The 23,807-nt window shown below is 48.0% G+C and overlaps 1 protein-coding gene across 3 annotated transcripts; it reads right to left on the reverse strand.

The window, feature by feature from the left end:
- Nucleotides 1-3,222: 3,222 nt before the first annotated feature.
- On the reverse strand, nt 3,223-23,807 carry CRY2 (cryptochrome circadian regulator 2). Of its 3 annotated transcripts, XM_068683823.1 has the most exons (13): nt 23,588-23,724; nt 21,202-21,377; nt 20,926-21,034; nt 17,587-17,729; nt 11,311-11,495; nt 9,891-9,979; nt 8,992-9,132; nt 8,199-8,510; nt 6,979-7,130; nt 6,634-6,836; nt 6,392-6,481; nt 5,760-5,901; nt 3,223-5,273 (listed from the first exon to the last, which is right to left on the reverse strand). In XM_068683823.1, the coding sequence occupies exons 5-12, from the start codon at nt 11,426-11,428 to the stop codon at nt 5,762-5,764; spliced, it is 1,245 nt and encodes a 414-aa protein (XP_068539924.1). In that variant the 5' UTR covers nt 11,429-11,495; nt 17,587-17,729; nt 20,926-21,034; nt 21,202-21,377; nt 23,588-23,724; the 3' UTR covers nt 3,223-5,273; nt 5,760-5,761. The 3 variants fall into 3 exon arrangements, with proteins under 3 accessions (XP_068539924.1, XP_068539923.1, XP_068539922.1); XM_068683822.1 differs by lacking the exon at nt 21,202-21,377 and having other exon boundaries at nt 5,760-5,898; nt 23,588-23,807; XM_068683821.1 differs by lacking the exon at nt 21,202-21,377 and having other exon boundaries at nt 23,588-23,806.

Below are 23,807 nucleotides of genomic sequence, written 5' to 3' on the forward strand. Positions count from 1 at the left end.
CCCGCAGCTGCAGGCAGAGCCCCCGGGGTAGGTAATGCCATGGGGCTCCTGCCTCAAGTGAGGGGCACACAGGGTCCCCTCTACAAGGGACAGGGCACCCCTGTCACCGCCACCTCCCCCAGGGTCTGCCCTGGGGGGCAGCACCACCCCGGCACCCTCGGGGGTCCGCCAGCGGGGTTGGCGGCCCCACAGCAAAGCCCGTGCCCACCAGGGCTGCATGTGCAGCGAAGATAATTTAAGCAAGGAAATAAACAGATTATGCACAGGTTCCACTGGCACAGGTGCAAAAAGCAAGCCCTGGGGCTGCGGGTCACTCCCCAGAACAGGCAGACCCACCCTTGATCCCAGCTATGGCTCAGGGCCCATCTTGGGTGAGCATTATTCAGTGCTCCCTTTCCCCAGCAGCAGGTTTCTGTGCCCGGCCTCTCCTCCCCGTGCACTGCAGGCTGCTTTAAAAACCACGCGGGTTGTGGTGTACACAGGAGCGGACAAACACCGGTATTTTTAGGTCCTGAGGCTACTACTGTAAGTGATCGGGAGAACTTCCCCCATTCCCTGCACGCCCATGGGCTGTGCTCCTGGTTATCACTCACGGCTGTGACAGGCCCATGTGGATGCGTGGCACTGCCTCAGCAGGTCAAACCTTACAGACAGAGCAGGTCCCGTCAGCATCTCCAGCCACAGGGCTGGCTGCCTTCAAGGCAAAGGCATTGCATCTTGGCCAAGGCCCAGGCCATCAGCTGCTCCTCCAGAGAAGAGCGAGCAGAGCCCTCCGAAGCACACAGCCCTGCTCCCAGCTGGGAGCCTGGGGCTCCTGCCAGCCCAGCTCAAAAGAGATGTCACTCCTGGGCCTGCGTGGACGCAGGCACTCGGCCACCAGGTGACCGCGGTACCCCCACGGCAGCCTCCCGAAGGGCAGGTTGGCCCTGCCTAGCTCAGCTCCAGCCTTTCTGCCCACACTACTGCCCTTTACATCCATCTGCTCATGCGCATCGCAGAGCCCAGCGTCACGGACCAGGACCTCTGGAAGCCCCTCTGCAGGTGGTGGGATGCAGCCACCAGCCCTGGCAGGCATTGCTTCTGCCACAAAGGCTCTCAGAGCATTGGCTCCTGGGTGCAAAAGAGGATGATGCCCAGGACTACTGCATGGCTTCACCCAAGTCCCATCGCTGCAGCCACCAGCCACAGGATGGACACCTCAAGGGGCTGCAGGGTGCCCTGCCTGCAGCTGGATGGTGCAGGCTGGTCACCGCTCATCACTGCAGTGTCTGACTGCCATAAATAAAGGGCTTGGTAGAAAACAGTCGATTTAGTTACATCCTGACTCTCCCTAGACCTTACATAAAACCCTCCATCATCCTCAGCAACATACATGCACGTACATGCCCTGCAAAATAGAGACCACACTTCTGCCACAGCCAGCATCTCTGCTCACAAGGCATCTATTGTCTTATGCTTTCAAATTGTCTGACTGAACATCGGGTTCACTTCAGAGCAATTCAGCCTTAAATTAAGCCTGAGGAATGGTTATGTGCTGAGAAGTCTGCCTGCTCCTCTCCCCAGCTGAACCAGCTGGTCTAACCCAAGCTATTCCCTCTCCCCCCCAGGTATGGTTGTGCTCATTTCCACTCTGCCCCAATTCTCTGCCCCTGGCTCCCATTCCTTATACCCAGGCACAATTTCTATGCTCAGACCTTTCAGCCAGCCCTTCCTGAAGCCACTCCAGCTCCTTTTTTTGTGAAGACAGAAGAGACACTGGAGAATTTCCCCAACCACCAGCACAGGGAGCAGGCAATCATTTACTCTGCTAGAAATCCATGGTTAGCCTCTTCACACCTCCAGCCACATCACTGCGATTCCTTCTACAGAGAGAACAGATACTGTGGCCAGCATGGAGAAGCCTCAAAACTGACCTGTCCAAATTTAATTTACATTATCACACTCTAAGCAGGGAAAGCTGGACAGTTCGCTGTCAGCCTTCTAAGGCACAAGCTGCAATTTCAGAGGGTTTTTGTCCATAAGCCACTTTAAGCATTGAAATGTTGCTCCCCCAAGCTCACTAGGTCCTCGCTAGAGACAGAGAATAGGACAGCAACATCAAGCACCTCGACCACAGCTGCAATCAGGTAAGCAATGGGTTATACATATTGCCCTTCTCGTAGGTCACACATGGCCTTTATATCTCTGGCACCTCCGGTTCCAGTGACTGGGTCTGGAGCGTTTGGGGATGATGGTGTCACGCACAAGCAAACTTCATTCCAACCTCATTGTAGCCAGCGACTAGACTGCAAAGTCATGGTGCATTTGGTGCCCATTCATGACTTAGCTAATTGCAAGAGAAAAGGCTCAGTCACTGACAGAAGGCCCGGTCTGAACAATGTTCACATTGTTCATAGCTCTGTAGCACTTCTCTGCCTCAGTGCCCACCCTCTGTGACAAGGAGCCTCCACACCACCCCGTGGAACATCCTAAAAGCCACTCTGACAGCACCAAAACCAGCTGCTCTGTCCCTATGCTCTATCTGGGGATGCTTGTGCCAGGTCAGACAATACAGCCACCTAGCCCCGAGATGCAGAAAGCAGTCATTATCCCAGGAAATGGAAATCCCCTGACACGCATTTCATGATGCTTCCTTTGTTATCTGCTCCCTCCTGAAACAAAGATGGTATCTCCACTAATAGTTATTGATAGGTTTTCCTTCCTCCATGGACTGTCAGGCCTTTTTGAACTTAGCACCCACAACTGACAAAGCGCTTGACACGAAAACATCTGTGTAAGGAAGCTGCAGATGCACTGAATCTGCCATCTGGTAGTTTAATTGAATATGCCCAGTCCTAAACGCTACAGGAAACAGTGAACGATCATTTCCCATTCCACTCCTTTGGCATGCAGTTTCACACACCTTTATCATTTCAACTGTAAAAAGATATCAGAGTGGGTGAATCCCAGCCTCCTTAATGTTTCTTGCAAGAGTTTTTTCTTTACCTTGTGTTTCTCACTGTCCTTACCTGTTCTGCTCCAAGGACTGCAGCTCTTCCAGCTGCCACCATCCTCACCACAGACGACGACAAAAACCTTGCAAATGTGATTTCCCCCTTACCCAAAAGCCTTGCAAAAAACCTCTTGGGAGATTTTGCACGCACTCCCTTTGGCTATTTACCCCCATGGACCCAGCCCCAAAATGCTACTTACCAAATTAAATAATTGGAATGACAGCATAGAGAGAGTTAATGACATTTATAAAAACAAAACGAGTAATATTTACAGACCATTGCCTAAGCAAGAGACTCTCCAAAAGACAGAAGTCACAATTTCTCTAGTCGAAACGTACAAAGTGCATGTCTTTCCCCTTTCTTCCATCTGCAGCAGAAGATGGTGGGAAGGCCTCCTTTCCCTCATACCTTACTGCCCTCAGTGGGGATAAGATCTGGGTCAGACTGGAGACAAAACCTGCTGATTACTGGGTTATCCCAGGGAGACTCTGGTGGACAGGAGCTTAGAAGAAAGGAAGGCCTGGAAAAGTGACTCACTTACTTGGACAGTCTGCCCAAAGGATTCCCTTGGGAAAGGAAATCTCGGATCAATGCCTCTGGGAGGATAGTTGGAAGGAAAAGTTATTCAGCTATTCTATTAACTAACTTTTGGACACAATTCCACTTCTTCCACCACTCCAGGTTTCCCAGATACACTTGAGTCAGTTTCTACTTGCAGCCCCATTGCTCTGGGTTCAAGCATGGGCTCCAAAAGTGAATCTTTTTATCCCAGTCAGAGTGGGACATGATGACCGTGCTCCCCAAGCTGCTAGTTGGCTAAGCTCACATCTAGCCCCACACTATTGGTGCCAGGGTGGGGATGAAAGGTTTTGGACAGCAAATGAGAACAGTGCCGACAGCAGAACATTGCACAGGATTAGCTACCTGATACAATCCCTCTTGGAAGCTGCCGAAACAGAGACTCTTCTGCAGTACTGCCATCCATTGCCCTTCTAGGTGTAAAGGCAAACAGAGGTGCTCTGCCAGTACTGCGCTGAAATGATATCCTGTAGCAGGACCAGGCCAAAAAGTGTATGGTTAAGAGGCAGAACAGATACATGGTTGTCCTGCTAGACTACAATGCACCAGCCTGAACGTGAATGGGAACAAGGAGCAGTGTGCAGGGTATGAGATACAGGGACTACGCTGCGCAGAAACTCAAAACCACAGATGTCAATACAGGAAAGAGCAAATATCCACACAGAACGGACAGTGAACTGAGCCCAAGGAAGACTCGCTTCAAGGAGCTGATGTGTGATACATCCTCTACCAGAATGATGCACTCCACAGGCTACACACTAGACACTGGTCACTCCATTTGAGAGTGCCTCACTCAGGGAAGGAAAGGCTGTAAAGCCCTGAGCCCAGGACTGTTTTCCTACAGCTCACTCATTATGTGGATCAGCAAGCTTTTGGGAGGCTGCTTTAATCATATCAAAGTATGGTTTTATTCTCCAAAGAACTCCTACTTCTCTCACAGTCATCTCCCTGAAACGGCAGGCTGCTCTGAAGCTGCCTGTTGGAGGCAACAGCACTACGGCTCACCTTGCACTAGTAAGATTCTTCTTCAGGGAAAGTTCTAAGTGCCTTTTAAAGGTACAGACAGTTTGTATCTCTTTGTTCTTCTACTACAGTTATCCCTCATTTCTTTTTCATCCCCACACGTGTACCACCTTGATTTACTTGGAAAGTGTTTACATCCCCACCAGTCTAGCCTAGAGAAACAAATACAGAGATTTTCCTGTTTTCTTGTAGGATGGGTACTCAGCTTTTGATATTCCAGCAGCTTTCTTCTCCTTTGCAACTACTGAATTAATCTTAGCGTACCTTGCTGCCTAGTACTAGCGATGAGAAAGGACATTCACTATTTCTGAGATGTGCAGATGCTGCTCCCTCTATCAATGCAGCAAGTCACATGTGCTGATCCATTGTCAGAAACGACAGATACACTTGGGAGTGAACAAGCTGAAAGAAAGCTTTTGCCCTCTTAAATGAGGGCAGATTTTGGGCATGGCTGAAAAGAAACATTTAGCTCTTTGGAGAGCAGAAAGCCAAATATTCCCAAGTACAAGTAACACAGTGCCCTTTTGTGGCAGCTATTGGAATTACACATTTTTATGAGACGCCCCAGATTTTCTGTTGCAGATCACAAGTTGCAGTCCTTCTGTGGTTGCAGCAGCCTCTACTCTTCGGGTCACCTCCAGCACTCTCACTCTTCACTTGCAAGCTGCATATTGCTGGCTGCAGGAGAAAGCAGAAGAGAGAGTTTGCCTTGAGCTCCCCCACATAGTGAAAAGTTGGCAAAACATGCAATCAGCTCCTTCCCTCCTGGAATATGGGACATCTCAGGCAGAAGACTGGGCCTGCTTGCTCCCCTCCTCCACCCTGTGCCCTCACCACATGGGCAAACTTGGCTGAAACTCATCCTGGAAGGGGAAGAAACCTCACTACAGCAAACCCAAACGTAACTGTGGTCTGTGCTTGTTCTAGTCATAGGGTACTGCTCTCTGCTGGACTACCAAGCTAACAGCTTGTCAAGCAAAAGCAAAAACAACTAGAAGGCAGGCCACTGCCAAATTACACGACTACACAATTAGGAGTCAGGAGCCACCTTCCTCCCCAGGCAAGTCCATTTTGTTCATTAAACTGTAGGGAACAAATAGAATTGAGCCTTGCTTGCTGTCAGAACAACACAGTTTAGGCCAGATCATGCCAGGGACTACTCACAATCATAAACTCTTGCCAGGGATCTCTGAAGCAGGGAGGCCTGTCACTTTGGCTCGTTTGTACAGTTCTTCAGTGCACAGCTCTTCTGCTCCCTCGTGTTTGCGCTTTGGCGAAGCCTGGTCAGATTGCGGCAGTCTCACTGCTGGAGAGGAAGAAGAGTCACTGCAACGTTTCCTTTGGCTTTAGATCTCCTCACACGTATACCCTAGCCTAATGTGCCACAGAGCTGAGAGCAAGGAGAACATGCAATGTACAAGCACAGAAAGATGTTGCCACAGCCTTCTTAGAAGTTTTTGAAATACTTTTTTTAAAAGCAGAATAATTAAGTCCACCAGAACAAACATGAAAGTGTCCTCCTTTGATAGAGGAAAGCTTAATTACACCAGATTAGCCCTACAGTGATCTGCACTCCTCCCTTAAATGGCTGCATATGATCCCATATGAGCAGTAAGAGATTCACTATTCTTCAGCCCTTTTAGGCACGAAGGCTCACTGGGGACCTCTGAAGAAAGCCTAAAGGAAGATGAATATGATCTGTAGTTTCCTAGCTACATCCTCCTCTTATTAAGAAAAGAATCTCTCTCTCCTGCCCACGACGGTATGTCTGAAGTACCCAAATTCTTCCAACTCACCTGTACTGGTGCTGCTGCCCTGCCCTGAAGCTGAGTCTGCAACGGGGCCACTGAGATCTTCCACACATGAAGGGACTGATGCCAGTAAACCTAGAGAAACGCAAGATCATCATAATAGAAACAAGAAATATTTGGGCTGGGATAAGCCTTTCACATGCAAACACCTTTGCGATCACAAACCAGCACATGTCATATTCTATGTCATATTAAAGACAAAATCTTTTGCTTTTTTTGTTACTTACATAGCCCCCTGTAGCGTGACAGCTGCTGGTAGATCTGCTTCATGCGTTCGATGTTCAGCCGGCTGGTCTCAGCATGGTTCACCATGGGTTTGGGGTAGTCCACCCCAATGATGCACTTGGCTGCCTTCTGCACAGACTCTGGGGCATTCCACGGTTCGTAGATGTATCGTGCGGGGAAGCCCTTTAGTTTGGGCAGATACCTCCTGCAACGAGTTAAAAGATGCACACAAACCACTTAAAGTACAGCAAAATAGCACTCACGGTGCACAGGAAGTACCATATCAGCTGCTGAATGACTCAGGCTGACAGATCAAGCAAGAAAGAAGCTGCAGACACTCTACTTACTTAACGTAGTCACCGCTGGGGTCTGTGCGACGTCCAAAGCCCACGGGGCAGTAACAGTGGAAGAACTGCTGGAAGAACGCGCTGCATGAAAGCCACATCCAGCTGCCTGCATTGACACTGAAATCTGCATCCAGCAACAATTCATCAAACACCTGCAGCAATTGAAGGAAAATGCAGTGAGAGCTTCCCCAGCCAGGGCTTCTTGCCAGGAGAAACCAAGAGGCCAGTTCAAAGGGCAAGCACTGAACAGCTCTCAGAAACCAAAGCAGCAGCAAAGAGGCAATCTGCTGGCTCAAGCCAGGTGCCTGGTCAATATATCACACTTCCTGACACCTTCACATAGGGAGGCACTGTCTGCTCACACTGATACAATGCTGGATAATCTCTCATGCAGCTACAAACTAAATCACTACCTAGGGTTACAGCAAGCCTTGGGTATTGATTCTAACTGGGGAGGTGTAACAAGTGCAAAGCACCAACTGTGAGAAGCAGGCAGACACTGCACAGAAGACCAAGCACCAAAGCAGGAAGAAAGAGCCCCTCTGAATGTCCCAGAACTCACTGCCACTCCAAAAAGCAGGCAGGTTGCAGCAGTAACTCGCTCACATCCATGCACAGATGCAGCACTTTTAGCACCTGACTCTGACACACTTTCAGCTACGCTGTGCTTTGACAGCCTTCTGACAAGACGCTGCTTCTGCCTCTACTTTCTGCATAGGGTAATATGTGCACCCAGTAAGTTCAAGCTGTTTGTCCCTTCCGATGTCCCAAAAAGAGTGGCTTTTACCTCTTTTCTTGAGAGAATCTAGACTCAGATTTCACAGTCACGGAGCGTTCCCTGACTGGCACGGTGATGGATTACACAATGAGGAGAAAGGTCCAGTTACAAAGATACATTGAACTTGCAAAGGAAACAGATGGACTGATAGCATTTTACCAAAATAGCTCCCCCAAACCCAAACCCAAATCCCAGTCCTTATTTACCAGTGGGTCCCACTAACAGTTAGCTGTGGTAACTGGAGACTCTTGATACTGTTTGAGCCCTCATGGTAGAAGGCAGACTGTTAGCAGGCCAGGAGCCCGCTAACAATTCCTGTCTTCCACGCAACTTTTACATGCCAAGCAAAAGCCATACCTGTGTGCCAATCCTTGCAGCAAGTGCCAGGGAGACTTTGCTTTCCTTATGGCCTCCTACAGGCCTCTGGAAATGCCAGACTCACCCTAACTCCTGACTCCCAGCTGATCCAGAGGTCGCCCCTGGTCAGGAAGCAGGCCACAGCGTGCCTGGCCAAATGGTGGATCCACCCTTCCTGCCTCAGTTGGGTCATGATCGCATCGATCCAAGGGAAACCTGTCTTGCCCTCTGCCCACTTTGCCAAGGCTTCAGGGTTCTTGTCCCACGGGATCTGAATGCAGATGGGGTTCCCCTCCATGCGATCAAACTTTGGGTTGTTTGTGGCTGCTGTGTAGAAAAATTCCCTCCATAGAAGCTGTCCGTACAGAGAGAGGGGAGGAGTGCTGTTCCGCTTCACCTGCAGAGGAAGGAACAAAGGCATTCACAAGCAGGGGAGGACTGGCTTCATTATGCTGAGCTGCAAGACACCCATGCATTTATACACAATTCTCAAGTCTGTTACTGACAACTTCCATAAAGGAGCTCAATTCCAGATCATCCTTTAGCAGAAACCCCGGGTGGTGAAGTCAGAGCATGCTTTTAGCCCACTCAGTACGCTGGCAAGTGACTTGAGCTACCCATAACCAACAGTAAAAAGCCTGACGTGGCTCATGACAGGAGTCCAGGCTGAAGAACAGGGTACCAGCAGATATAAGGGCTGCTCAACTTCATACAGGAAAATCACTTTTCCTTACCCAAGAGACTCTTCTGTACCAGCAACAAGCTTTACCCAACAGTCGAGAACAAGTGAAGCAATAGCTGTTTTTGCAGCTGTTCCATCACGCTGTCTTGGAACCAGAATCAAGCTATGCTCGAAACCAGACAACCTTTTGTCTTACCTTCTTATACAGCTCCCAGAGACGATAGTAAAATAAGCGGCAGGACAAACAGCCAAAACGCAGGTAGGGACTGAGTCCTGTCGGGCTGGCCAGCAACGAATTGGCGTTCATCCTCGGTCGTTCGTAATTTGCAACCCATGCCTAAATATGTTCAGGAGAAATTAGCCCCAAAAGAAAATAAATCCCAAACTGTCAGCCACTGCTAAAGGGCAGGCCTCTCTGCAGGTGGCACAGTCACTCAGGTGTGGCAGCACACCCTCTTTTATTCATTTCCAGCCACCACTGGGAGAAATCTCAGGTGAACAACTCCAGCCCCCACACCCCATACATGTATTTCTGCAGCTGGGTCAGCTTCTGTGACTTTGACATTGTTTGCCTCATGCGTACTATAGTGAAGAACACAAGCCCCATAGAATAAATTTGGGTATTTCAGCTAGGGGCTAGAGGAATCCCACTCAGTGAGATATGAAGAGACTGATGTACAACGGGAAGGTACTTTTTTATGAGCCTGTGCTCCTAGTAACTCAGATAAAGACAAAAGGAGATGGTGCATAGCGTGCAGCACAGATGGAGCAACTTGCAGGAGGGTTTCCAAGTTTGCATTCCTCTAAAGGAAACAGTGGGAGGAAAACCAAGGAAAAGAATCCTATGTGCTTCTAACAGCAGTATAGTTAATATACAGCTCTTCTTCTTCACGTCTGAAGAAGCCCAGGAACTCCCTGCTCCACAAACAACCTAAGATGGCAGGAGTACTCCAATAATATCAAATGCCCTTGCCATAGGGCAATGTAGTGACCATTGCTAAGATGAGCAAGAAAAGAGAGCAATGGCTGATGCAACACATTTTTTGTTTGGACCCACAGCCTGCAGGAATGCCCACTTAAATATCAGGGGGTTACCTTTCTTTCCAAGTGTTTATCCAGCCTCGCCAATGCTTCTGTCTCCCCTCCCTGCCAAACTGCAGGGGCAAGACCCTCTGTGGGGAAGCCTGAAGGAAAGAACTCTGTAAGATTTGAAGCCAAGTCTACACAAATGATACAGATGTGAACAAATGTAAGCAATAGCAAAACAAGTTAAATACTGCAGTTGCTTATCATGGCTTATTTGCTGCTCTAGTCTTTCTACAGCAAGCCAGTCATTTGGAATATGAGGAAAACCTGTTCATGACACAGACTGCCAGGTTCTCTCCCTGCAACGCTTCAGGCAACTTTCTGGGGACCTTCCCCACTGGCCACATCCCAATTATCCTGTGTATTGGCAATACCCGCAGGGCTCTCTGTTCCTTGGGCCAGAGCAGCTGGCAAAGGAACGCATGCTTCACAGGTTTGCCTCATGAAATACCTTGCCATGACCACCAGCTGCTCACTAGAGAGCCTGTTGCTCCTCAAAAGGCTCATTTTCTGTGGAAAGCTGGTGCTTTAGTGATGAAGAACCAGCACAAAAGTGGAAGCAATAATGCATTTTCCTCGCAGTGCTCCTGGCTGACAAAGGAGCTTCCCCTGACAGTGAGTAGACCAATGTAAGGTTGCAGAAGGTCTTGCAGAAGGCCAGACACAAAGGAAGCAGATCTATCCAGGACTGCAGCCCTTAGGATAGTCTTGTTTGAGAAGTCCCCCTTTTCTGTAACTCTTAAGGTACAAGGTGACACTCCTAAGAAACCAGCACGGAGCCTCCAGAGTCACACACACACAGACAGTATTCTGTATTAACCTTTCCTTCCCTTGCATTTAAATTCACTTCCTTGATGTAGGCCTCGCATTTCTCATGCCTCAGTTCTCTATTTATCCTCCTCCTCCCAAAAAAATACAGGTATATAAGGAAGAGGAGGCAAAAACCAAGTTTCCAAGGACAAAAAAGCATAGCAGGATAAGTGAAAGAAGTTTCAGTAATATCTTTTGTCTTGCTAAGCTCTCAAGTAGGTGGTGCTTGGCAACAAGTGAATGACATGATGTGTGCCTGGTACACAGTTTACCTCTTCAGGTCTGTTACACAACCTGCCTAGGACAGCAGCTGGGAAGGACATGAGACACTGATACAGTGGTTGTATGCTCAGAATAGCAGAGAGTGTAAGGACAGATGCAGAACGTTTCAGAGCAATGCTAAAGGGATGTTGTGCATCAACGGCAGTGCAAGAGGGAGCAGTCCGGTTTCACAGGGTCCAGCACTGGCTGAAAACATTACTTTGCTTCTGTGGCTAGCAGCAGCCCAGGTCAGAAGATAACACTGGACCTGTCCTGGACAGGTGGCAGCCACCAGAAACAGTTTCAGTAGGGTCATTTTGGGTGCCAGTTGACCCTTGACTTCACTCTCAACACATACCCAGCTCTTCCAGGGATGGGACCCCATACACATCGTCGTGGTTCTCCTGGATGTCCACTTTACACGTCTCCATCTGCTGGCTTGTTACGCTGCTCACTGGCTTCTTTGGGAGCTCCATACGGCTAATGATGGCCTGGAAGCGCTTGTAGGTGAGAGGTGGCTTGTTGCCATTCAGCTCAATTATTCTGGAAACAAAATAAGCAAGGTGGCTTAACAGCCTCGCTACCACAGGAGGGACAAGGAAATGACAGCAAAACTGTATCCTGCTATCTCTGCTCAGGATAGACTTTCTGTTTGGATAGAGAAATACTTACAGCCCCAGATTCCACTGGATGCATCCCTCAAAGGGATATTTAAAAACAAGAATGCAAACCAAACCAAAAAAAAAAAAAAAACAACAACACGGAAATCCATCTCTGTGGGAAAAAAAAAAAAATCACAGAAAGCTCCAGCTGAATCAGGCTTAGCCACACATCTTTCTCCCAGAGCTCTTCATCAAATCCCTGTATGAAATCTCAGTCTGAATACTCTGTCTCCCCAAGCTGACAAATCCCAGACCTGCATCTGTTTCCTAGCCTGATTCTGACCTTACTTCCCCCCGTCCGACACAACAAGTCCCAGACTGATGGCAAACCCTCCTCCACCTCTCCCAGACCAGACAAATCCTATTTTGCGTCATTCCTCTCGATCCTGGCGATTACAGAAATCACCATCCTCCCTCACGCCATAAGGTCATGAGCAGACCTGTTCCGTGCTATTCTCCTGTGTTAGACCACAACATGGAAAAGGCAGTCACGGCTTCCCCATTTCTCTACTTCTTTAAGCACCTAGGGCCTGCTAGGGCTGCGTGGACTCAATTTTTCTTGGGACAGAGAACACGGAGGCCTTTGGGAGCGTGCCTGGGCAAGAGAAAGGAAGGAGTTAACAGCAAAGCAGGCAGCAGGGGAAAGCCAGCATTACGTAAAGCGGAGGCAGCCAGCCCCACAGCTCACACAGAGCCGCAGCAGCGCTGCCTTCCCCACCCAGCACGGTCAAACAGCTTATGCAAGGGGCTGGGCTTGGAGCCCGGCGCTTCAGCGGACGCCATGTGCCTTCCCTGCCCTTCCTGGCAGCCGCACGTGTGGCGAGGAGGAGCGACACGCCGGCCTGCCCCGGCCCTGAGTCTGTCCTCACGTGTGCTCCGCGTCCCCGCGCCACCACCATCCAGCAGAGGCTCGGGGCTCCGGCTCAGGGCAGAAGGGAGCTGTGGAAAGAGGCAGCGGGGTGGCAAAGATGGAGGAGATTTCATAGGAAGCCTCCTGCCGTTTCTGCTCATTTTGATGTGTAGTAGGTGCTTGAAGAAAGACACCGGCCTATGGGATAGTGTAGGGAGGGCAATCGGGATGTGCACAGAGAGCAAAACAGGGTAAAGGTGTAGGGCAACACCATGAGCAGCGTGGCACAGCACCCTGCAACCAAAGGTACCGAGGGGAGCCTTACAAGCAGCACTGCTGCTGGGAGAGAAACGAGGCCCTTCCAGTTACTGCAAGCACTCCAGAGAGCCTTACTCGATCCCCGAGGAGTTCAGCACTTGGAAGGGAAAACGTGACAGCGCTGCACAATGTGTGCCCCGCGGTGCCTGGCACGGGGGTGGGGAAGCTGCTGCTGCTTTAGCACTGCCTCTTTTTGCAGTCCTCTTCCACCGACCTGCCAGTGCTGCAGCTCCGTCTGAGACCCACGCTGCCGGGCTGCATCTGCCATCCACAGCTCCTGCGAGCAGCTATTTGGAGCACAGCGCTGCGACTTGCAGGTGGATGCCTCCTAGCCCTGCCTGCCGTCCTCGAGACTCTGGATGTGAGAGAAGTTACCTACTACGGCTTCCAAAGGAGCCAGCTGCTGGATCTGGGACACAGATCATTAAGAGACGGGACTAGGACAAACTGCACATTTTACAGCACCTGACGCTGCCATTATGCAACAAAATTTGCATCTTGCACAATACTGCCATGAAAAGAGATGTCAGATCCTGGGTTTTGTACAATATTGGCTATTATACAACGCACACCAAATATTTTAACGCAGTTCAACCTACTGCACAAAGCGTTTACAGGAAGCCCCATAAGCAGGAGCCCCTTCCCTCCTCCTAGAGTCCTTCTAGCCAAGGCAGTACAGTCTTGCAGAACATTCCCCCATGACAGACTGGGCCACAAATTAAAGAGAGGACTGTCCCCAGGATTTAATGCTCCCATGTCATCCTTCTTCTCCAGTCCAATTCAGCCTGCATGTGGCACAAACTGCATCATTTTAGTTCTCCTGGAGCAGACCACAGAACAGCAGAATTGCTGTATTCATCATACAAAACCCGACCTTCCTGGTGTTAGTGAGCACTCACGAAGATGGCTGTGCTACCAGAGCAGCAACACGCTGCCCAGCACTATCTGACAGCAGTACCTGGATGTCAGGTATAAGGGTTTTTGACTGTCACACAGTCATTTATTTTACCAAGAGCTCATGCAACCAAAACCTGACCGCAGTTCCAGCACTGCTAGGGTTACACGGGATCCTACAGTCAGCCACCTGCGACAACTCAGCGCCTGCAGCCCTCCAACGCACACCCCCAGAGGTGTCAGCGTCTGACTCACATCTCCACAACAGTGCCCCAGTGGGATGGCTGTGGGGCGAGGAAAAGCTGCTCTCCTCAAAAACCTGACAGCTCGCCCAGCTTGCCAATGGCAGGGCCCCATCCTGGCAAGGCACTGGCTGTGCTCCCACCTGCGAGCCAGCTGCCAGCGCTCGGCAAGCAGGCTGCTCAACGATGCGCCCCACTACCAGCTCACACATGCTATTTAGTGAGCCCCACAGCTTATGCAATTGCTCCGGTCTAAATCCTTGTGCTAGTGAGCCTGTGTAATAAATGCATAGATGAAAAGAGCAGTATTTCTCCCGATTCAAAGAGACCTTGCAGAACCAGCATGGTATGCAAGCTTCCCCAGTGCTTGGTTCCTCCAAGTTAGTCAGCACTCCTATTAAAAGGCATTCAACTCCCGTTTCAGCCTGACACCAGAGTGTCTGAGGTGAAGCTGCTCCTGATGCGTGTTACAAACAAACAAACAAGTTCACGATGCTCCTTTCTGGCATAAACCACTCCCCCCAGCATGACCCCGGCCAGCTCGGGATTACAGACACTGCAGTGCTGACCGTCAGCAAGCAGTTTACAGAGGATTTAGATCCTCAGGAGAAGAAAACAGGCAGATGCAGCGAAGGGACAACAGAGCCTATCGTCTGGAAGTCATCAGACAGAATAATTGCTAAGTAAAGGCTGCGAGCAGGCTAAGCTGATACCTAAGAGATTATCTTTGCTGACCTGTACACTCTGAACATTGCCAATCTTGATTGGGAATCCCCAGCTTTTTTAGGACTGTTTTCCGGCATCAGTGTTCATTTTCTATGGCCCTCTCCTTGTTTTGGGGGAGAGGAGAGGAAAGAAGCTCTGAAAACCACACAGCTATGCTGGTAGTGCTGAGGACATTGTAACCTTCCTGCTACATAAAGCTGGTCAAATTCACAAGTTAGGAGAACAGGTTTGTTGTAGGCGTTAGAAAGGAGCTGCTGGTGGTGGTACCCAGAGGATGCTGCAGGGGAGAAGGGAAGGACTGCTGGAATCATTTATGTCCAAGTGAAGGACTAGTCTGCATTGTTTAAAAACAGGCCTGGCTATTTTGTAAAGAAACTTGATTAAAGAAAGATGAGAAGTAGGACACCACCCCCAGGTCATGAATTATGCAGGAAAAAAAGAATAAGCTGAGCAAGGGACAACTCATACCATGAGTTAAGAGGCTGGGTAAGATGACTGGAGGGCAAGAGCCTCTGTCTGAGAGAGACTTCCAGAGAAATATAATATTAGAGCTGCATTACCACCTGCTGAGAAATCCCAGAGATGCCAAGAAGCAGGAAATGTCAGAGTAACTGGAGACTTCAACTGCCTCCACACAGGCTGGGTAGCTGCCACAACCCACGGCCTGGTATGAACATAAATGCCACAAATGACTGCTCCATGGAACGATTCATCAGGAACCCTTAAGATGGAAAGGCAATTCATGATTCGTCTTAGGCAGCAGGTAAGGTATAGCTGAAAGTGCTATTTATCATGTCTACTGTAACCATGACTTCGGCATGCATCAATTTAGCATCCTTCCGGGATCAACAAAACAATAATGGCTTCTATTTTGAGAAGAGAACAGAATAAAAATAGGAAGCACGCTGAGCAAAAAGAAGCTGAGAGGTAAAATGCTGACAGACAACACAGAGATTATCTGAAGATGACATGTCAGGGGAAAAAAAATTCAATAAAGGCACATAAACCATTAAAAAAGATTTCAGAAAGATCACTAGTCAAAATAATAAAAGAATAGCATCATCAAAGATAATAGAAGGCAAAATCCTTCAGGAAACTGAAGACTAGAAAAAAAATGGTAGGTTAAACAAAAGCCACAAAAGCAGTTCCCCGTGCAGCTCCCAACCCAAAAGAAAGCTTGAGAAAAATTAAAAAGAGAAGTATAAACAGAAAAAAAAAATCCCTTTACAGACACTCCAGGATATCTGTAAGGCAAAGCAGCAGACGAGGCATTAAAGAAAAACTGCATTTATTTTTTGCACATGTATTCAGTATGGAGACATTCAGGGAGGTTTCCACACTGCATCTCTCTAAGGAAACACATCAGGAGATGTTACTGACTGGGAGGTCAGCAGGAAATAGCACAAAACAAAGCTCTGCTGGAATAGCAACAGTTGCCAGGACCAGCCAGCACTCACAAAAGACTTCTAAAGGACATGGAGAAATAGCTGCTGCATGTACCACTTGCCTTAAAACCGTCCAAACACTACGAAGAAAAAAGGCAAGCATGATTCCAGAATTAAAAAGCATTTCAAGGCATCAGAGGGACTACAGAATAGAAAATCTGATATGGGTATTAGGCAAAGTGGTAGAAGATACTAATAGAATCAGTGAATGCATGCGTATATGCAATACACTGGAGGGCTGATTTGACTTTGGTAATGGGAAGTTGTGCCTCAAAATCTATTAGCCACATTTGAGCACAGATGCAAAGGAGATTTGGTTGATTTATTCTACGTGAATTTTCAGAAGCCATCTGACAAGATCCCTAACTGCAATTTTTTTTTAAAGAAGCCAAGGATAAATTTAGATACGTGACAAAGTCCCTGCAGACAGAAGATTCTTGCTGAGATGCATGATAAAGTAAGAATCCATTTTTTGCAACAGAAGGAGAAATCCTACACAGAGCTGAGCTAAGGCTTCTGCTGCTCAACATTATTCATAAATTATCTGGGAAAGGACAAAAAAAGAGCACGATGCCAAAGTTTACTGACGCAATAAGTTACCTGGGACAGCTGAAAATGAAAGGCAACCTAAACATTTCCCTATACACCACGTGTCTTCTAATGCAAAATGTAGACAGTGGTGTCTGCTCATGAGACAGGTGAAAAACTCCCCTCACCCCGAAGGCAAACATTTCCACACAGTATGTCCTAAACTGCAATGCTTCCCACGGGAAATTATGTATGCTGAAGATTTATAGGAAGAAACTTCAGCACTACTGGTACAAGAAAAAGAATCCAAAGGAAAAAAAAAAAAAAGAAATCAACCTATACAAATGGTATTGAAACATGATTGAAGTCAAGCATATCTTAGAGTCTCTGCTGAAAAACTGTCTTTACTGTTTAAGATGATCATCTACACATATAAATAAATATATAAACCTCACCATAAAGGCAAGTCTTCCCCATAGCAAATGCACAATACAGACAAGGCATCCAGATTTTAGAATAAGATTAGTTTGCCCCAGTCTACCTTGTTCTACTTCTTTCAGCTGTCCTGGCACATCCATCAGTTAAAACCCTGCCTTCATAACCTGTTTGAGACAACAGCTCAGACACCTTTATTACAGTGAAGCAAAAAAAAACAACAGTCCACGCAGTGAGGACATGCTCAAGGAAAACAATCAATAAGGACGCAGCTAAGCAACTTAAATGACTGTGAAGTACAGAGATTAGTTAGCTTGAGGCAACACCTTTCCATGCATTCACGTCACTGCACTTTGACGCGCTCTAATAAAAAGCGTGAGTGCACAGAGTAATCCTGTTGACACCTTCTAGGCTCACCCAGGATGACAGTGATCAACGCATAGAGATCAACGTAAACGAGGAGCCTGAAGTCATCCCAGACGCGACAATCCCACCCGAGCCCAAGCAGCACCTCTGCCCCTGCTCTGCCCGTACCTGTCCAGGTCATACAGTGTGTGGGAGTTCTCGATCACCACCTCCACGCCAGCCTCCTTGGCCAGTTTGACAATAGCTGCATCTCTCTCCTTCCCAAATGGCTCCGAGTCGTATTCAAAGGTGAGACGAGTGACTCCCCATTCCTGCAGGAAACACAAGACACAGAGGTGTCACACAGAAGACGTTTCTGACCAGTACGGTTACTAAATTGCAGAAATTGTAATTGCCACTGTCAAGTCCTGGGAACCTAGAGAGGGTGGTATTTTTATGTGGAGACTATGATCAATTAATAACAATACACACTATTTTTTTCCAATATCTCTTTACAGCCATCACTTAGTAGAAGACCAATGCCTAAGCCAAAGGCAACAAATGTGGTAGAGAGAAATCACAGGACAAAGGATGCCAACTGAGTAGACCTTTCTGCTCTGAACAGTAGACTATGATACTGCGATTCATATTTAAATGATCAGCTCTCCAAAGGGAGGACTTTAGTTCATCCTAGCAGAGCCATGAAACCCATTCCGTATCTTCACACCTGTCAGAGATCCCTCATAGACCACACAGAATAGGCCTTATGAAATCGCATTCAGCCTCTTCCAGGTTTTTCCAGCACACAGTTTGCTCTCAAAGACTATGGCCTAGTTTTCCTCAGAAACTGAATCCTATGAGAAGAGGTTTAATGGTTTCCACAGTGACCCTCCAGAGGCATCCATCAAACAGGGCAGCAGCCCACAGATTTGTTTAGCAAACACTCCAGTCAAACACAGCCAGAAATCTGCAGAGACACTTAAAAAACCCCTCACACAACTAAGACATGAACCAGTCTCCAAGTGAGACAGCGTGAGTCACTGCCGTGTGTACAGGACAGGCTCTTCCGCCTCAGAACCAGAGGCATCAGAAACACAAACAAAGCCAAGCAGCAGATGTTATTAGGTCACTGATGACCACTGAAAAATAAATACCAAAGGCAGGGATGGGAATCTAGAAGCAGAAAGCAGCCAGACGAGCATCCCTGCCTTTCTAAACTCTTAGAGATTGAATCCTAAAATTAATATTAGGAAGGACAGAGAACTCTAACCGTTATGTACCACAATATACATTTCAGAGAGGCCCTCTATTCTTTTTTCAAAACAGGAACACGCCAGAATGCATTACTCAGAGGAGGGGTTAAACAGACACATTCCAGGCCCTACAATGCTCCCCACAAAGAAACTTGATTTAACACCTTCATTTTAAACTTCTCTTTTATAGGAAAGACCATACCAGCTAGAAGGCTTGGAAAAGATAGTGTTGGTCTTGAAGAAACATGTATTACTATTTTGAAAGAAAGGAATGAAAAAAATGCAGTTAAAGTTAACAGAGATTTTAGATAAGAGTATGAAACTTCAAATTCATATATTTTCTGCAGTTTTGAGAAGCCCAGCATTGTACGTGCTACACAGGAAGCAGAGCACAACCGGGAAACAGCAAACTATATCGCAATAAATTGCTGCATAACAACACACAAAACACGCAAAATAAAAGTCGTGACTGACTTCTCTTAGTATCTGGCCCACAGCATAGCAAAACCTGCAGCAAAGTAGGAAAAAACCATGCACAAATGGGATCGTGAGCAAACTTCAGTGAACAAACTACGCACTTTTCTTTTGTAGAAGAGGTAGGTTTACAGATATTTGTTCAGAGGATAGGAGACCAAAAAACCTACACTACAAAGGTTAACGCAGAGCTAATGAGTACACTTCATCCGTCTGCCTCACTGGACCAGTGCACACGGTGCCTTTGCAGCAACTGTAACTGCTGAACATACTTCAGCCACTGGCAGCAAGAGCAGAAATTACATTAGACCTGAGTGTTGCATTACTGCACGTGATGGCTCCCCAGAACAGCTGAGAGCAAAGCATGAGCTGCCGCTGCTCTCTTGTCCAGCCTTTGCTGTTCAGTGCAGCAGCTCTTTCACATGAAAGCCAAACATTTACCCTTTAGTAGCATAAAAAGCAACATTCTTTTCAGCTCTCTTACAGCACATGTAAGACATTCATTAACCCACCTGCCCAGTCAAAAAAGACTGTATTGAAACCAAGGTCTGGCTGATTCCACAACCATCTCTCCAAACCCCAGATTCTGCCAACTACTTGTAGTTCTTTGATCAAAGTGGATACGTTTCTCCCACACAGCTTCAATTATCCTGTGAATACCTAGTTCTTGAACTAAAATAAGGAGGGCATGGACTACGAATAGCCAGAACTTATTTGCAGATCAAAAGATAAAAATAACTCAGATTCTAAAAAGGCTAAAAGCAGCGCAGAAGTTGTGTCATGTGTTAACCTGCAGAAGCCAAAATAAATATCAGTGCACTTTGTGACCTGCATAGTCTGATTCTCCTCCCCAGCACCACCCTCCTCCCAAAAATACACATCAGGACCGTGTACAGCAGGAGGGTATTGACTAAAGTTTACCTCTCTTTCTCAGCATCTGGGCTACAGCAGGCTTTGGGGACACTGGTTCCTTCAATCATAAGTAACGTACAGTCCTCATGACAAATACAACCCATAAGATGATTGGAAACCAAGCTTTTTTCCTTTAGTTTTGTCTTCCTAGCAAAGACACTCTCAGAAAGCTTCAAAGACAATGATAAATACAAACTTAGGGTAGGACAGAGAATAATGAGTCACATACTTTTACTGCTTGAGGAACCTTTATATTCAAGGCGATCCTCTTGCCAGCCCTGCCTGTCTCATGATCTGCAGCTTTGACATATCACTTTAGAAACACATCCCACCAATCCATCATCCACCACTGAGGTCACTGCATGTTCCTCTGTCCTAAATGGTACATCAACAAGAAGCTCAGACCCGAGCTGTGTACCGCTGCTGTGCTGACTAACTGCAGCCTTGAACAGAAGCAGAGAAAAAAAAAAAAAGGTCAGCTAATGTACAGGCTTCTGAGTTTTTGAAATTATAACACAAAGCCTTATTTGCATTTCACCTGTAGATCATTTTCTATTTGTCTCTAAAGGTGTATGGATATGGCACTTTTCCTGAGTAAAAGCAGCAGGAAAACAATGTCCAGAAAGGAAGAAACTCTCAACCCAGAGGAGTGGGTGGATTACAGCACAGCCTTGTCAGGCTTGAGCTGCAGAAACAAAGGCAAAACCCACTAACTGCAAAGAGAAGCTCAAGCACCCTGGTAGTGGGTTACACAGCGGACAGTACTGAAGTTAAAGAGAAACCAGGGGATTGCCAACAATGAGCAGATAATTAGTGAGCAAAACCAAAGGTACCAGTGGGACATTAGTTTTTCCTCACTACACTTCATAAAATTAGTGTATCCTCTTACTTTAAAGAGTCTTGGGAAGACATCTGTCGGCTGTCCTCGCACCACAAACAAGCGAGAATTGAGTTTCCTTAAACTGTTGTCCAGATCTTCCAGGGACTGGAGCAGAAATCTGCAGAGAAGAAACAAGAGCAGTTACTGTCAGTCAGACTGGCTACAGCCAAAAGACAAATGAGGAGGATTTACACGGAACTCCAGCAAACCTGCATTAGCAATCAAACTGAAAGTTAGGACGAGAAATAGAAAAGAGGAATTATTATTCATTCCCAGTCTACCTACCAATGTTACGAGATTGCCGTACCAGCCAGCTCTTGGCCATTCATATGCATGTTCTGCTTGGCCAGATGCAAGAGCTCTCAGTTTTTTCTTTTTTTTTCTTCTTGCAACCCCTACTCTTCCCATGTTCTCAGAGCTGTGAGTACCCCCTGACACCTGCTCCTTCCACATTATATCACCTGCATGGAGAAGAGCATAAACCATACAATTCACATTCTTTCATGGGTTCTGTGGCACAAGGGATTTTGCATGAAGTAGAAAGATGTCCATACACTATTTTCAGGAAAGCAATGAATTACCACAAGTTTTAAAGTTCTGGCTCAGAGTAGGGAAGGGCATGGCAGAGAAATGTACACTCACAGCAGGGAGATGTACACTCCTAGTTCATCAATAGCAAGAGACTGAGCACCAAAACCTCCCAAGGCAAGAATTATCCATACTTAGAATGGCTGCAAACAGAACAGCAATTTATCTTCCACCACCAAGACACAAAGATGAGAGCATGTCAAGGCATTCAACTATTTCCATCCATCCCCAAACCATTAAAAGGCATTTAAGTGCTTTCTGCATTACACATTTAAGCTCTTAATGTTGCATCTTGCTGGTCCCCCATTTTGCTACGAAACATCTCCAAGTGTATCACCTTTATTTTTGCATCCACACGTCATAACTTTGTCTACCTCTGTGAAAGACACCAGCTTTAAAACTTTAATCTCTGCGACAGCACGTGGCACTGCTGGCAAACTCACAACCATGAGTGAGCGACTCAGTCTGCCAGCCTCTGCCTTTCCCACACTGCTACATGCCCGCTCTGCACTGTGACCTGCAAGACACGAGTGTCTGTATCAGCTCACTTAAGACCCTGCATAATTAAGAAAAGCAAAACTACAACTGCTCTGCAAGCTGGGTGCTTCTTCCCCACACAACTGCACTGCCCGTGATGGGAATTGCAAGCTTTGAGGCAGAACAAGCTCCTTCTGCACTTCTAGGAGAAAGGCCCTAAGGGTTCAAGGCAAGAAGGAGCAAATATCCAAGTACAGAAGACCAAGAAGCAGGTCTGGGTAACCAGACAAACCGCCCACCTTGTGGCTGTTAAATAGGAATATCACCTTTCCAAGGTGTTGTGAAAATTAAACACATGTCAGTCCTATATGGCTCCCACATGCTGCGCAATTACATGGTAAGGGATTCTCAGATTGATAAATGTCTGGAGGCGAGGTAAAACACAAACGCTGGTGGAGCACAGACCACAAAACACAAATAAATGAAGAAAAAACAGCAAAACAAATCCCAGGCTCCCCTTGGGAAACAAGGGAACTCCAGTAACTGTGTGGAGCTTGCTAAGACATTTTTGCCTAGCAGCCAGCAGTGCTAATTTCTGACATTTTCAGTAGGTGCACACCTTCCAGATAACATGATTTTGTATTTTAAATTCATACACTCATATATATTTCTATGACTAGAACGTAAATAAAACCACTGCCTGCTTCCCTCCCTCCATACTGTGAGTGGAAACAAACAAGGATTTCACGGATCAGGAATTACTCTTTTGGGGGCCCTGCTTGGGTTCTCCCAAACGAGGGCAGCTGGCAATACCAGCAGCACGTGAAAGGCATTTCTGCCTGCTGCAAGCGTGGTGTGTGGACAGATCAATTCAAGCTGCTAGTGAGCAGTGACAGCACCCATGAACTCCTGCATATCAAACATCTGCATTGTGGTGATTTCTGCACGTTTATGGTTGTTTAGCCACCCTCCGAGGCGTGTTCTGGAAACGCTCGGCAAGCAGCCGCTCCTCTTGGACGGAGCTGAGCTGGCAGCAGAGGCACTGGGGACACCCACAGCTTCCCCGGGTGGCCACGCGCTGCCACGTGAAGCTGTGAGGTGCACTTCGAAGGGTTTCTGCCCAGGTGGCTGCCCTGTCCACAGCCCCTGACGGCGGGATGTGCTTCACCCGTGTGTGGGGGAGCCTGGCGGAGGTGAATCCCTACCTGGGTTGGGTTTCCAGGCGCTTGGGCATCCGAGACCTGACCCAAGGGCGTTATGTAATAATGTCACTGTATGGACGGGCTGCGCAGAAATGACTCACCCTTTAAGTTTGCTTGTACCTGGGGGGGGCTGACAGCTCCAGACAGCCACAGACCCCGGGGGCGGGATGAGGGGGGAGCAGCACTCCCAAACCCACCAGCAGCCGCAGGGCAGAGAGGAGGCATCACGCAGCTCTACCTAACCCTAAATTAGGGGGGGAAAAGCCCTTCCCAAGGCGATGCTCGGGACCACCACAGTACCCCCACCTCCCCCTGGAGAGAGGCAGGCAGCCAAAAAAACACCCTTCCCCCCCCTCCCTCCTCGCAACCCCAACCCCTCGCCCCGTGCATCGCCCCGCACTCACCGCCAGCGGTTGATGCCCACGGCGGAGGAGGCGGCGAACCAGGGGTCGAGGATGTAGATGCAGCGGAGGGAGGCGGCTCCCCGCAGTGCCTCCTGCAGCGCCGGGTTGTCGTGGAGCCGCAGCCCCCGGCGGAACCAGTGCACGGAGCGGGACGGGGCCGCAGCCGCCGCCGCCATCACGGGCGACCGCAGCCTCCGCGCCCCGCCCGCCCCCGGGACCG

This window comes from Anas acuta, chromosome 5, assembly GCF_963932015.1.
Source record: "Anas acuta chromosome 5, bAnaAcu1.1, whole genome shotgun sequence".
Taxonomy (NCBI): domain Eukaryota; kingdom Metazoa; phylum Chordata; class Aves; order Anseriformes; family Anatidae; genus Anas; species Anas acuta.